At 40.6% G+C, this 14,651-nt stretch overlaps 2 protein-coding genes across 3 annotated transcripts in view; both read right to left on the bottom strand.

Annotated features, from left to right (window-relative positions):
* Positions 1-6,164, bottom strand: part of PLA2G4F (phospholipase A2 group IVF) — a 28,247-nt gene extending 22,083 nt beyond the window's left edge. The window contains exon 1 of the mRNA XM_060769726.2: positions 5,888-6,164. Within this exon, the coding sequence (XP_060625709.2) occupies positions 5,888-5,998 (111 nt within the window). The 5' untranslated portion in view covers positions 5,999-6,164. The remainder of the gene's footprint in view (positions 1-5,887) is intronic.
* Positions 6,165-12,268: 6,104 nt separating this feature from the next.
* Positions 12,269-14,651, bottom strand: part of VPS39 (VPS39 subunit of HOPS complex) — a 35,318-nt gene continuing 32,935 nt past the window's right edge. For both annotated transcript variants that reach the window (XM_060760887.2, XM_060760893.2), the window contains one exon: positions 12,269-14,448. In XM_060760887.2, the coding sequence (XP_060616870.2) occupies positions 14,373-14,448 (76 nt within the window). In that variant the 3' untranslated portion in view covers positions 12,269-14,372. The remainder of the gene's footprint in view (positions 14,449-14,651) is intronic.

Raw genomic sequence — 14,651 nt, 5'->3', positions numbered from 1 at the left:
GTAGCTTTAAAGATTGTGTTCCCACTTGGGGAGACATTGCAGATTTAGGTTTCAAAACCAGACCATATATGGCTGTTTTATCTATTTAGTTTAGGTGATTGTGCAATGAAAGTGTTATCTGGAAGAACCTGTTTACATTTAGATAGCTGAAAAGATGGGATCAGAAGCATTACAAAAGCAACAGTTTTATTCCCATCCTCCCACTTGTAGGCCTGTATTAGAAAAAAAGTTAGTGTTCCGTTATCTGAGTGGAGACCACTAGAAGGCACTGGAGAGAGAAGGATAGACCATTTTATGGGGAGAGTGTGGATTGAAGGAGGAAACTCATTTTCCCTGGTTATTCCCCCCACCCATGTCCTCGTCATGAAAACAACCCTAGTTTATGATATGGGAAGAGAGGAGGGGAAATAACCAGCGAAAATGGGAGAAATTGTTTTCCTCCTTCAACTCTGCCCCCATAAAATGAAATAACCTTCTCTCTCTAGCATCCCCTAGTGGCCTCCACCTGGATAATGAAACAGTACTGATACTGTCGAAGGCTTTCATAGCTGGAACCACTGGGTTGTTTTAGTTTTTTCGGGCTATATGGCCATGTTCTAGAGGCATTCTCTCCTGATGTTTCACCTGCATCTATGGCAAGCATCCTCAGAGGTAGTCAGATCTCACTACCTCTGAGGATGCTTGCCATAGATGCAGGCGAAACGTCAGGGGGAATGCCTCTAGAACATGGTAATATAGCCTGAAAAAACCTACAACAATCCAGTACTGATACTAAGATGCACTTTTCCTCTACATCTCTAAAATGGGTTGAATCTTAGAATCACAGATACTTATTTATACACACACACACTTTTGTCTCTTGGTGATGCTGGAATTAGCATGTGCCTTACAACAAAAGGCATCTTAGATTTGAAGAAATACAGATAATTGTACTTTTCGGAGTGCTGAATTTGAAAAAGATAATAAGCATGGCTTGCCACACACATTTATTTCAAAAATGTTATTATTAATCTCTATGTTAATTTCGTTCAGTCAGATCTTACCACATAGAAATGTCAGACCAAGTTGTGAAAAAACTGTAAGAGATGGAGCAAATCTGAGGTCATGTTTAGGTTTAGAACACAAAAATTCCTATATAATCATAGTACATTTTTAAAAGTTTTTATGAACCTCAATTTTTGCAGTCCTGTGTAAATTAGTTACAGAACAAAAGAACTCCCTGCTTGGTTATAACCACTCTTTAAAAGTAAACTTTCCTGGTTCTCAAAAATCCAAAATATTCATCATAATTTGTTTTTAAAAATCAAAACACAAAACACGCTCTCCCTTTTCCAACAGCAACAACAGAACACAGCCTTTGAGTCATGCAATGCCGTCCAGGTGTTTTGGACTCCAACTTCCATAATTCCTAACAGATGGTATAAATATGTGATGGCCATGTATAAATATGTGAGGGGAAGTCATACGGAGGAGGGAGCAAGCTTGTTTTCTGCTGCTCTGGAGACTAGAGCTGATCTAGTCTATCCAATGCAATTTTCTGAATCAGCACCCCAAATAACCAAACCAAATCTGAAGTTGACCAAAAACTGATTTGTAACCCTGATTTGGTACTAATGTTGGAAAGTGGTCCCTTGTCAAAGTGGTCCCTGGTCAAAGTGGTCCCTGATCAAAGAGGTCCCTGATCAAAAAAAAGGTTGGGGACCACTGTTTTAAACAGTGGCTGGATGGCCATCTGTCAGGGTGATTTGAATACGATTTTTCTTGCTTCTTGGCAGGAGGTTGGACTGGATGGCCCACGAGTTCTCTTCCAACTCTATGATTCTATCTACTGAAAATCTGAGTGGTAGATCAGCAAAGGTTTCTGATTCCCAGCGCTTTAGCAGCAGCCACACAAAAATACCTTTTCCTCCCAAAATGAGAAACAAAAAGATAGCTTGGAATAGTCAAGTGTGAACTTGCCCTGTAACAAAATCATGATCTCAATGTTCTTACTAAACAATCTCCTAGACTTCTCAGTAATTAGATCCACACTTTAAAAAAAAATGCAGGGGGAATGCATATTTAACACCTGACTTAATCAAATGACGGTCAGGATTCTAGGGGCCCTTTCACACAGCCCTATATCCCAGAATATCAAGGCAGAAAATCCCACAATATCTGCTTTGAACTGGGTTATCTGAGTCCACACTGCCATATATTCCAGTCGCCTTGATGTTATGGGTTATAGGGCTGTGTGGAAGGGCCACAGATCAAAAAAGGCTAAAGTCCATGCGCCTCGGATTAAAAGTAGTTATAACAAAGGTGCACTTTCCGGTTTGGCAGGCAAGTTACACCTATTGACAGTAACTTCTTACCTACTATAAAGTACAACAGCCTTGTCACGCACTTTTTTTTTTTTTTTGCATGAAGCCACTCCTTGCGGCTTCAAGTTACCTGTTGACTTTTGTTATTCCCGTGAATTTTATATAGGTTTTTCTTGGGAAAGGAGTACCCAAAAACAGGCTTTGCCAGTTTCCTTCGTCTGAAATATAGCCTACCTATAGCTTATAATGTTCCTTATCCAAGTACAAGCCAGGGCTAACCTTACAAAGGTTACAAAATTGAACCCCAAGCTTCTTCTAAAGCAGGCCTGGGGAAACTTGGGCTCTCCAGGTGTTTTGGACTTCAATCCCACCATTCCTAACAGCCTCGGGCCCTTTCCTTTTTCCCTCTCAGCCGCTTAAGCGTAGTCTAACTGAGGGGGAATCTAGTCTGAGGACTTAGCCCAGGCAAACTTCAGATGTTTTGGTCTTCCACTCCCACCATTCCTAACAGCCTCAGGCTCTTTCCTTTTCTTCCTTCAGCCGCTTGGTCATTATATGTTTTAATGGTTTTTGTATTGTATTGATTTTATAATGCTGTTTTAAATGCTTTAATTGTATATTGTGGGTTGTTATGGCATCAAATTGCTGCCAATTTGTAAGCTGCCTTGAGTCGCCTTTGGGCTTGGGAAAGGCGGGATAGAAATCTATATAAATAAAATGTAATGTTTGTTTGTTTTGGTTTGGTTTTTTTAAAATTTTATTTTTATTTTATTTAAGTAAACATACATTTGCAAGTGTTTGTTGCATATAGTGCAATACTTTCTATCTATTAATGTTCTATAATCCTTTATCTCATAATATATTTCTATTAAGGGGTCACAGTCTACTATCTAAATATTACATAAAAAGATATCATAGATTCTTACTTTACATCCACTTCTTCCTTGTCTACAGTCTTATAGCATCCTCTATATACATTTTTAATTTAACTTTACATTAAGGTGTTGAATCATTGGTTGCCATTCATTAACGAAGTTGTCTAGAATCTCTCCATAAAATGTAATGTTTGTTTGTGGGATTAGCATAACTCAAAAACCACTGGAAGAATTGCCACCAAATTTGGACACAATACGCCTATCAGGCCAACGGGTGACCATCACTTTAAAAAATTGATTTTGTCATTTGGGAGTTGTAGTTGCTGGGATTTATAGTTCACCTGCAATCAAAGAGCATTCTGAACTCCACCAATGATGGAATTAAACCAATCTTGGCACACAGGACTCCCATGACCAACAGAAGACACTAGAAGGGGTTAGTGGGCACTGACTTTGAGTTTGGGAGTTGTAGTTCACCTACATCCAGAGGGGATTGTGGATTCAAACAATGATAGATCTGGACCAAACTTGGCACGAATATTCCATATGCCCAAATATGAACACAGATGGAGTTTGGGGGAAATAGACCTTGACATTTGGGAGTTGTATTTACTGGGATTTATAGATCACCTACAATCAAAGAGCATTCTGAACCCCGCCAACGATAGAATTGGGCCAAACTTCCCACACAGAATCCCGCATGACCAACAGAAAATACTTAAGGCCATCCAGTCCAACACCCTTCACCAGGGCAAATAAACGTAATCAAAGCCCTCCTGACAAAGAGCCATCCAGCCATAGATATAGATAGATAGATATGATTCACACACACATATTTGTATATGACAGATAGAGTATCATAGATTTAAATAGGACTCCTAAAGAAAGACAATGATATGTTGTATATTCCAGAGTAGGCAAACCAGACAATATCTCCATCAACACTGACAAAGAAACAGCAAGAAATACTGTTTACCCACAAGCATCAAGAAATTACACATATTAGAAATCAACACTTTCTCATTGCTTTATTTTCCAGATCACCAGACTGGGCCACAGCAACGCGTGGCTGGGGCCGGCTAGTATCATAAATAAATCTAGATAAATAAAAATGTAGTGTTAGTTTGTGAGATTAACATAACTCAAAAACCACTGGACAAATTGACACCAAATTTGGACACAATACACCTACCAGGCCAATGAGTGACCATCACTTGTAAAAACATGGAAAAACACAACAGAAGAGACTTAAAAAGCAAAAAAACAAAAATGCATTACAATGCATGCGCAAAACCACACATACACACACAGGGAGGAGGGAGCAAGCTTGTTTTCTGCTATCCTGGAGACTAGGATGCGGAACAATGGCTTCAAACTACAAGAAAGGAGATTCCATCTGAACATTAGAAAGAACTTCCTGACTGTGAGAGCCGTTCAGCAGTGGAACTCTCTGCCTCGGAGTGTGGTAGAGGCTCCCACTTTGGAAGCTTTTAAACAGATGCTGGATGGCCATCTGCCAGGGGTGCTTTGAATGCAATGTTCCTGCTTCTTGGCAGGGGGTTGGACTGGATGGCCCATGAGGTCTCTTCCAACTCTTTGATTCTATGATTCTCTATCTATCTATCTATATATATATATATATATATGCAAACACATATGCAGGAGCCCCCGGTGGCGCAGTGGGTTAAACCCTTGTGCCAGCAGGACTGAAGACCGACAGGTCGCAGGTTCGAATCCGGGGAGAGGCAGATGAGCTCCCTCTATCAGCTCCAGCTCCTCATGCGGGGACATGAGAGACATGAGAGACATTAATTTAGAAACTCAATTCCAGATCCATTGTCTGTGTTTGTAGATTGCAACTGGAGACTGTCTGCAATCACTTCTCTTGCTCACAGTGAGGGCTGACCGCATTATTGTTTATACCTAAAGTATCAAAGAATGGAGACATCCCTCTGGCTTTTTCTTTGAATTCCCTGCCGTAATCCTGTTGTTGTTGTTTTTGTTGTTGTTGTTGTTGTTGTTGTTGTTGTTGTTGTTGTTGTTGTTGTTCTTCTCCTTCTCCTTCTTCCTCCTCTTCCTCCTCCTATTCTGCTTCCTCCTCCTCCTCTTCTTCTTCTTCTTCTTCTTCTTCTTCTTCTTCTTCTTCCTCTTCCTGTGTGCTTTCAAGTCATTTCTGATTTATGGAGATCCCAAGGTGACCTTATTATACAATAAAAACATCAATTCATGTGGGCATCCCCTGGGCAACGTCCTTGCAGACGGCCAATTCTCTTACACCAGAAGCAACTTGCAGTTTCTCAAGTCGCTCCTGACACGACCAAAAAAAACCTCATATACACAAATATATACACACATATAGACACAAAACACATATACACAGACTGGGCCACAGCAACGCGTGGCAGGGAACGGCTAGTAAATAATAAATAAATTAAGCATAGTCTAACTGAGGGGGAATGTAGTCTAACTGAGGGAGAATGTAGCTTAAGCAGCTGAGGGGATAAAGGAAAGGGCCTGAGGCTGTTAGGAATGGTGGGAGTTGAAGTCCAAAACACCTGGAGGGCCCAAGTTTGCCCATGCCTGGATAAGTGCTCATTTAGACTACATTTCCCAGAATGCCCTGAGCCTTTGATTACGCGGCGCACAGCGAGAGAGAATTCTGGGAGTCGTAGTCCCAAGCTCTACGTTCACCATGTTTCTTCCTCTCACCCGCCAGTGATAGAGGCCGGTGTCTTTCCTCTCCTTCTGCTGGAGCAGCAGGGCGGCCACGAGGGGCAGCATCCGGGCCGAGCGGTGGTTGAGCAGCGCTTGGCGGAACATCAGGGAGCCTTGTTTGGGGGCGAGCCAGAGAAGAAGGGTCCCTCCGCGCTTTGGCCCTGGTCGCTTTGGAGGCCGCGCTCTGCCCAGGTCTGGCCGAGGGGGCGTGGCCTACTCCAGTCCCTCAGGTGAGCAGCCAGGAATGCATCCCTTCCAAGGAAAAGAGGCAGGAGGAGGAAATAACTCAGTTGTGAAACAGAAAAATACCTCTGTTAATTGAATATTGGAGTCTTCTTTTGGAAGACCAGACTGAGGGCCCTTCCACACAGCCCTGTATCCCAGAATATGAAGGCAGAAAATCCCACAATATCTGCTTTGAACTGGGTTAACTGAGACCACACTCAGATAATGTGGGGTTTTCTGCCTTGATATTCTGGGATATAGGGCTGTGTGGAAGGGCCCTCAGTCGTCATTTCCCAAATACCAGGGAAAGAAGATATTTAACCAAAAGAGAGTCAGATGTCACATTGCCAAATCATTCAGTTTGAACTGCACTGGAGGGTCAGTGTATGTATGTTTGAACTGCATTACATGGATCTTAAGGCCCTTCCACGCTGCTCTATATCCCAGAATATCAAGGCAGAAAATCCCAACATATCTACTTTAAACTGGGTTATCTGAGTCCACACTGCCATATATTCCACATTATTGGAGCAGGTAATCTCCATGATCTAATGACTGCCAATTGTAAAATGCCCTAAGTCCCCCTTCAGGGCTTGAGAAGGACAGGATACAAATGCTATAAATAAATAAATAAATAAACATCTGTATTGTCAAAGGCTTTCATGGCCAGAATCACTGGGTTGTTGTAGGTTTTTTTCGGGCTATATGGCCATGGTCTAGAGGCATTCTCTCCTGACGTTTCGCCTGCATCTATGGCAAGCATCCTCAGAGGTAATGAGGTCTGTTGGAACTAGGAAAAAGGGTTTATATATCTGTGGAATGACCAGGGTGGGACAAAGGACTCTTGTCTGCTGGAGCTAGGTGTGAATGTTTAAACTGACCACCTTGATTAGCATTTGATGGCCTGACAGTGCCTGGGGGAATCTTTCATTGAGAGGTGATTAGATGTCAAGGAACATGAAAGGCACTACAGACTACTTCAACTAGAGAAGTCAGCCATAGCAGAACACCTGATGAACCAACCTGGACACAGCATATTCTTTGAGAATACGGAAATGCTGGACCACTCTAACAACCACCATGTCAGACTACATAGAAAAGCCATTGAAATCCACAAGCATGTGGACAGTTCCAACAGAAAGGAGGAAACCATGAAAATGAACAAAATCTGGCTACCAGTATTAAAAAAAACTCTAAAATTAAAACAGCAAAACAGCAGAGAGGAAACAATCTGGGACATCTAATCACCTCTCAACAAAAGATTGCCCCAGGCACTGCCAGGCCATCAAATGCTAGAACATGGCCGTATAGCCCGAAAAAAACCTACAACAATCCAAAGTATTATTATTATTATTATTATTATTATTATTATTATTATTATATTGTGTGTGGGACTAATAGGTGCCCCCCCCCCCCAAGATGTACCAGGGATGCACACTAAATTTGTATTAACAGCTAAACCTTTCTAGAAAAAATGCTGTGAAGCAGGATAAAGACTGGTTTGTTGCCCATACTCTGAGCAGTATTGCACTAGAGAACAAAATCAGAGACTCAGATCAGAGAGGTATGATCTGGTAGAGAGAACAAGTCAGACACGATGCACACAGGCCAGATCAGTTGGTAATGGTTATGCACAAAAGATAACCATTAGGACTACAAACCTTGTCCAATAGATATCCACTTCATGATATCCACTTCATCCTGTGATATGAACAGCTGGTAATGACTAATCTTTGCATTCGTCGCATCTGTCCACCTCTGCTGAAGAGTCAACAACAAACAAAACAGGTTTTGCAGCAACCCTGGCTATAGAATGCAGTCCTATGTTAACCTTTGACACAGGTGCCTCAAGCTATGCAGAAGATTTACATGTATCTCCTATCAGCAAGTCATCCATTTCCAAACTAGACTGATAATACAAAGTTACATTGTAAATGAGAAATATATTGAGAAAAAAACCTAAACACCAGGTACATGATGAAAAACATGTGTTAAATGTAGATATTACAGAAACAGAAATATGGATCATATAGTAAGAATCATGCCCCACTGTGTAAAGGTTCAAGAGTTACATTCTAATTATCTATAACTAAGTATCTAATTATCACTTGCATCAGAATAAGGAAATGGTTAAGCAACAGATTGGAATGCCTGACAGCATCTTAGTCATAGGAAGGAAAACATTCCATATTAATCTTGTAACCATCTTTTACTAAACTGCATTTTGCCTACCCTGTTCTGCTTACTCCTTTGTTTATACTTTAATAAAAATTTATCTCAGAATGTCCATTGTTATTTTTTGTTTATGCGAGAGATATTGCTTGTTCAAACATCCTGGATTTTCAGGTTACAGACTCCTAGAGTGTCTGGGCAAACTTTGGGCAAACTTTGGCCCTCCAGGTGTTTTGGACTTCAACTCCCACAATCCCTAACAGCCTACCAGCTGTTAGGAATTGTGGGAGTTGAAGTCCAAAACACCTGGACTTCACCCATGCCTGCTATAGTGCTTTAATGTTGGAAACAGCCACTTTGAAAGTGCTGCTTACTTATACCTATTTATCTTCAACCTTCCATTCCTTCCTTCCTAACAGGAGCCCTGATCTCCTGTTGCAGGCTGAGGGCTAATTTGGAAAATACATTTTGCAAAAGTGCCTGGAGCCTGAATGTTAAAGAAATAGCATGCCCATTTATGGTATAAAGCAAAAAATGTAGATGTGTTGGGTGGCATCATATTAAGAATATAGACACAAACTAGTTCCAAGCAAGAAGCTTAACTATGTGCTAAAGCTGTGGTTCTCAACCTGTGGGTCCCTAGATGTTTTGGCCTACAATTCTTAGAAATCCCAGCTAGTTTACCAGCTGTTAGGAGGAGCCCCCAGTGGCGCAATGGGTAAAACCCTTGTGCCAGCAGGACCGAAGACTGACAGGTCATAGGTTCAAATTTGGGGAGAGCACGAATGAGCTCCCTCTGTCAGCTCCAGCTCCACATGCAGTGACATGAGAGAAGCCTCCAACAGGATGGTAAAACATCAAAAACATCCAGGCATCTCCTGGCCACATCCCTGCAGACGGCCAATTCTCTCACACCAGAAGCGACTTGCAATTTCTCAAGTCACTTCTGACACACACAAAAAAACCCAGCTATTTGGATTTCTGGGAGTTGAAAGCCAAAACATCTGGGGACCCACAAATTGAGAACCACTGTGCTAAAGGGAAAATAACCTAAGGGAAAGTAAAGAAATGGCCTATAACCAACCTGAGCAAAATGTACTGCTGTGGTATGAAAGGGTTACAAATATCTGGTGGTTGATATTATCTGATGGCAGGCAGTCAGCAAAACAGTGGCTAGTATAACGTATAGGCCAATGATAATTTATAATAGGCCAGTGAGATCTTATTTTGATTGGATAAGATATTATTGTTTACATCCCCAAAGCTGATAAATATCTGGCTCTGACTGAGCATATGTGTTGTTCATTCGTTCAGTCGTCTCCGACTCTTCGTGACCTCATGGACCAGCCCACGCCAGAGCTCCCTGTCGACCGTTACCACCCCCAGCTCCCTCAAGGTCAGTCCAGTCACTTCAAGGATGCCATCCATCCATCTTGCCCTTGGTCGGCCCCTCTTCCTTTTGCCTTCCACTTTCCCCAGCATAATTGTCTTCTCTAGGCTTTCCTGTCTCCTCATGATGTGGCCAAAGTACTTCAACTTTGTCTCTAGTATCTTTCCCTCCAGTGAGCTGTCGGGTTTTATTTCCTGGAGGATGGACTGGTTGGATCTTCTCGTAGTCCAAGGCACTCTCAGAACTTTCCTCCAACACCACAGCTCAAAAGCATCGATCTTCCTTCGCTCAGCCTTCCCTAAGGTCCAGCTCTCACATCCATAGGTTACTACAGGGAATACCATGGCTTTGACTAGGCGGATCTTTGTTGCCAGTCTGATGTCTCTACTCTTTACTATTTTATCGAGATTGGACATTGCTCTCCTCCCAAGAAGTAAGCGTCTTCTGATTTCCTGGCTACAGTCTGCATCCTGGCTACAGTCTGGGGAAGGCAATGGCAAACCACTCCAGTATCCTTGCCAAGAAAACTAAATGGACCAGTACAACCTGAGCATATAGAGCCCGGAAATACTTTTTGTTTGTTTGTTTGTTTTTTCATGTCAGGAGTGACTTGAGAAACTGCAAGTTGCTTCTGGTGTGAGAGAATTAGCCGTCTGCAAGAACATTGTCCAGGGGACACCTGGATGTTTTACCATCCTGTGAGAGGCTTCTCTCATGTTCCCTCATGAGAATCGAACTGATAGACAGGAGCTCACCCTGCTCCCCAGATTCAAACCGTTAACCTTTCTGTCAGCAGTCCTCCCAGTACAAGGGTTTAAGCCATTGCGCCACCAGGGGCTCCCAGAAATACCATAGAGCCAGCTCTTAAGAAACATCATCATCATGTCAATTTTTAAAAACTACTCCTGTGTGTTTTTACAATATTAATGTGATGTACAGAACATACCGTGTTTATCTTACGCATTTACTCATGAGCCAATTATCTATTTTTTTTTTTAGTATTTGTGTAAAAAAAAACCCTTTATGTAGCAATTATTTTACTGGATCCATTCAGTGCTTCTATTTTTAAAGAACCAGATAAACCTCAAAGCTTGTGAAAAAATTCTTACAATGAGAACAAAAAATGGAACAAATGCCTTACAAAGTTCATGTGATGAGATGGTTGAGTTTAAACAAAAGAAGAAGAAAAGGAAATCAGTGTGAATCACTTTACAGTCACTTACCATGAATCTTAGTTGTCCCATTCTACCATGGTGCTTTTCACAACCCCTTTCTTATCACTTCAAATAAATCAGTGTCCTTGTTTAATGGTGAGCTTTTGTTTGTGAATGAGCACTAGCCCCGATGCAAATCTGGAAAAGATCCCATTCCATTGTTTATCGTAAGAATTGCCCATTTCTTCTGACTTTCTGCTTCTTGACTCTTAGTGAATAATCTCTAAAAGAATATATCAGCTAATCTCCTAACTTTGTTGATCAATCTTCAGTGTGGGACTTCATCAAAAGCCATTTGGAACTCCAAGTAAATAATGTCTATCATATTACTCCTGTCCAATGTTTATTGCAGTTTAAAAATGGTATTACATTGGCCACTCTCCAATCCTCTCGTACAAAGGATGGTTTCAGAGGCATATATATTTTAGTAAGAAGATATGGTAATGTTGCTTTATAGTTCTTTAAGAACTTTCAAGTGAATGTGATTTGGACCCAATGACTTGTTTCTTTGCAGTTTTTCAGTGAGGTCATGAATTTCCTGTCACCACTGCTGTTTGCCTCAGTTCCTCATTTTTCCTCTTGGAAACAAGAGTTCGCACAAAGGTATTTCCTCTATGTCTTTAGCAGCAAAAATAGGGAAAAAGAACATTTCAATAATTGCAGTCTCCTCGGCCTCTTTCAAAGCACCTTTAATTTCATTGCCGTTGAACAGCAGAGATATTGTGATTTTCAGAAGTCTTCTGCTCTTGAATCTCTGTTTATTCAACAAGTAGTCTGACTCATACACCCTTTATGGCAATGAAAGATTGTGTTGAATATAGATAACTAGTTCAACATTTATACTATCTATCTGTTTATATATACACTATGTATTCGAACGCATCTCCCTTTACGAACCACCACAAAGACCAAGATCTTCTGGGAGGTCCTGTTCTTGGTCCCGCCACCGTCACAGATGCGTTTGGCAGAAACGAGAGGGCCTTTTCAGTGATTGCTCCCCAGCTATGGACTCCTTTTCTGGTGAGATTAGATCTGCCCCCTGCCTCCTGTCATTCAGAAAGATGGTAAAAACCTGGCTGTGGGACCAAACCGTTGGGACAGTGCAATAAGGCAATAATAGGAAACCCACTTCACTGACCGGAGCCAGCATAGTTTTTTGAGATGACTTTAAACAACTGATTTTAAAGTAGATATAACTGATTTTAGTGTGTGTGTGTGTGTGTTCATAGTTATTTTATGTCCCGGCATGGAATGCTTGCCATATATATGTCGTGCTCTGTCCTGAGCCCCCTTCAGGGTAAGAAGGTCAGAATATAAATGTTTCTGATAAATAAATATATTGTATTTATAGAAAAACTAGAACATACCAGTCTCTCATTTTTATAATAATTTATTGCTTTCAATATCCTGCTGTACAGTTAGTAAGTTTCAGTTTCTGTGCTAGTGAGCCATTACAGCACAAACCACAACTCTGCCAGAAGTATGTAAGGAAACACACAAAAGCTTTGTTGTGACAGAATAAAATACATCTGAGAAACCTCAGCTCAGTATGTGGCTTTATCAACAGCAGGCTATCATGTGCTGTGTCAGAACTGTCTACACAGATCATAGGTTAGATCAGCGGTTCTCAACCTGTGGGTCCCCAGTTGTTTTGGCCTACAACTCTCAGAAATCCCAGCCAGTTTACCAGCTGTTAGGGTTTCTGGGAGTTGAAGGTCAAAACATCTGGGGACCCACAGGTTGAGAACCACTGGGTTAGATAGAACAGATTATTTTTCCCATCTACTATAATATGAACCTCTCACCCAATCTTCAACCACTGTATGCGGTCTAGACCAGAAACCAAGGTTCCTCAACAAATCCATACAAAATCCTATGGCACTGTAGTTCTCTTCTTCAAACAGAAGAAATACAAAGCACCAAAAAGCATTTTATATCCCAGCACAAGAACAAATCTGAAATTCAGCAGTAAGACACAAGTGGTGTATACTGCACATGACAGAAAAATCAATGCGGCTTCAAGTATAGACTTGACTGGAAGTGTAGTTAAGGTTACCAAGGAGAGATTTGACAAAAAAACAACTGGGTTGCAGAAGAAATTTTATCCTTGTGCTTAACAGGTCATTGAGATTATAACAAGCATATATTGTTACTGTGATCCAAACAGCAGAGAAAGATTTTTTCTTAACTTTTACTTCCTCAAACCAACTGAGAACAATGATGAATTTTAGACAGTGTCAATGCATTTCATGTGCCTATGTACTGAATTATGGTATTACTAAGAACTGTTATTGTAACAAGTAAACAGATTGAATTTGTTTTCAGTTTGATAACCCTGACCCAATTGCTTCCAGCATGCACCTTTCCTCTCTTACTCTTCAGCTTGTTTCTCTGTTCACTATCACAACAGATAAGACTTAAGGAACAACAGGTTAAATAGAAATGTGATAGTCTGTGGGGGTATGAACTGCAACCCAGTATTTTCCCATCTTCTGTTAGTTTGTAAATGAACCAACAGAAGAGCATTACCATGAGTGACACCAAGAAACTCAAAATACTGACATTTCAAAAAGTGTTTGCTTCACCCTAAACTGAAGAGTACCTAAAAATTAAGATTTTCAGTGTAATTTGTGTAGGAAAGTATAAAACAGACGTTCAGACAATACAGAAAACTCATCCTCTTTCTGAATTATATTTTTAAGTCTTCATCTTTAAAGGTGGCTTTAACTTTTTGGTACAAGTTCCCCCTCCCTTCAGAAACGCACTGCTACTGTTCAATTCATTCAAAACAGGAGTGACTGTACACAGTGCAAATAGTATGTGTATGTATACTTACATGCATCTCAAAAACAAAAATGAAAAAAATACATATTTTCCAGTTCTGATCACAGCATGTGAGATTAGTTCCCTTGGAACTTCTTTATATTAGTGACATAACCACTAATATTTTATCACCAATATTTACTTTTTCCCAATATTGGATGGAAAAATCTAGGTGTCGATTTATTAGAAGTACTTGCCTCTAAATGGTTTCCAAATGGCTAGTTAAAATAGATGCAGATGCAATGCAATGCTGCTTAAACTATGACATCTGTGAATGGGATGTACAATCCAACACAAAATGATGTCTTCCTTTATCAATATTATTTTTTAAAACATTTCCTTGGAACAAGAATTGTTGCAAAATCCAGAGTACCACAACAATTCATCGCTAGCTAATATTCATTCTTCCGCATGCTGAAATGCTATGATGAGTAGTTGATATTAAGTATATCAAAAATAGTCCACTGTCCATATTCTTACAAAGCCTAGACAGGCAGAAAACAAGTGGAGTTCCTCTGATCAAGTGATGGACTTGCGTTGTTTGTAAGCAACATGCCCCAGAACATGTCTTAGAGATGTCAGCTCCTTGTCTAAGCTTCTCTGACTTCTGTGAGCATCATAGCTGGTTTAGTCTATATCATGCGAGGCAATGCTTTCAGGTGTCTGCTGTGCCAACTTCTTTGGAACAGAAATAATGCACAACTATTGCATTGGGGTAGCGGGCAAAGGCACTAAATGCAAAAAGAAAGTAGATCAAATTAAAAAGTTATTTACCATCTTAATTGTTTTATAACAAAGTAACATTTGATATGGTTATCTTTCGAAGTATGCTAAGGTAAATTCATCTTTACAGTTGCATTTACACCTGTTGAAGCCATTCATATTTTGTTTCCTATGTCTTTGTACTTTTGTGTGCTTCTACATACATGTGTTG

This window comes from Anolis sagrei, chromosome 1 (assembly GCF_037176765.1).
Source record: "Anolis sagrei isolate rAnoSag1 chromosome 1, rAnoSag1.mat, whole genome shotgun sequence".
NCBI lineage: Eukaryota > Metazoa > Chordata > Lepidosauria > Squamata > Dactyloidae > Anolis > Anolis sagrei.
This window is presented reverse-complemented; position numbering and strand designations above follow the sequence as displayed.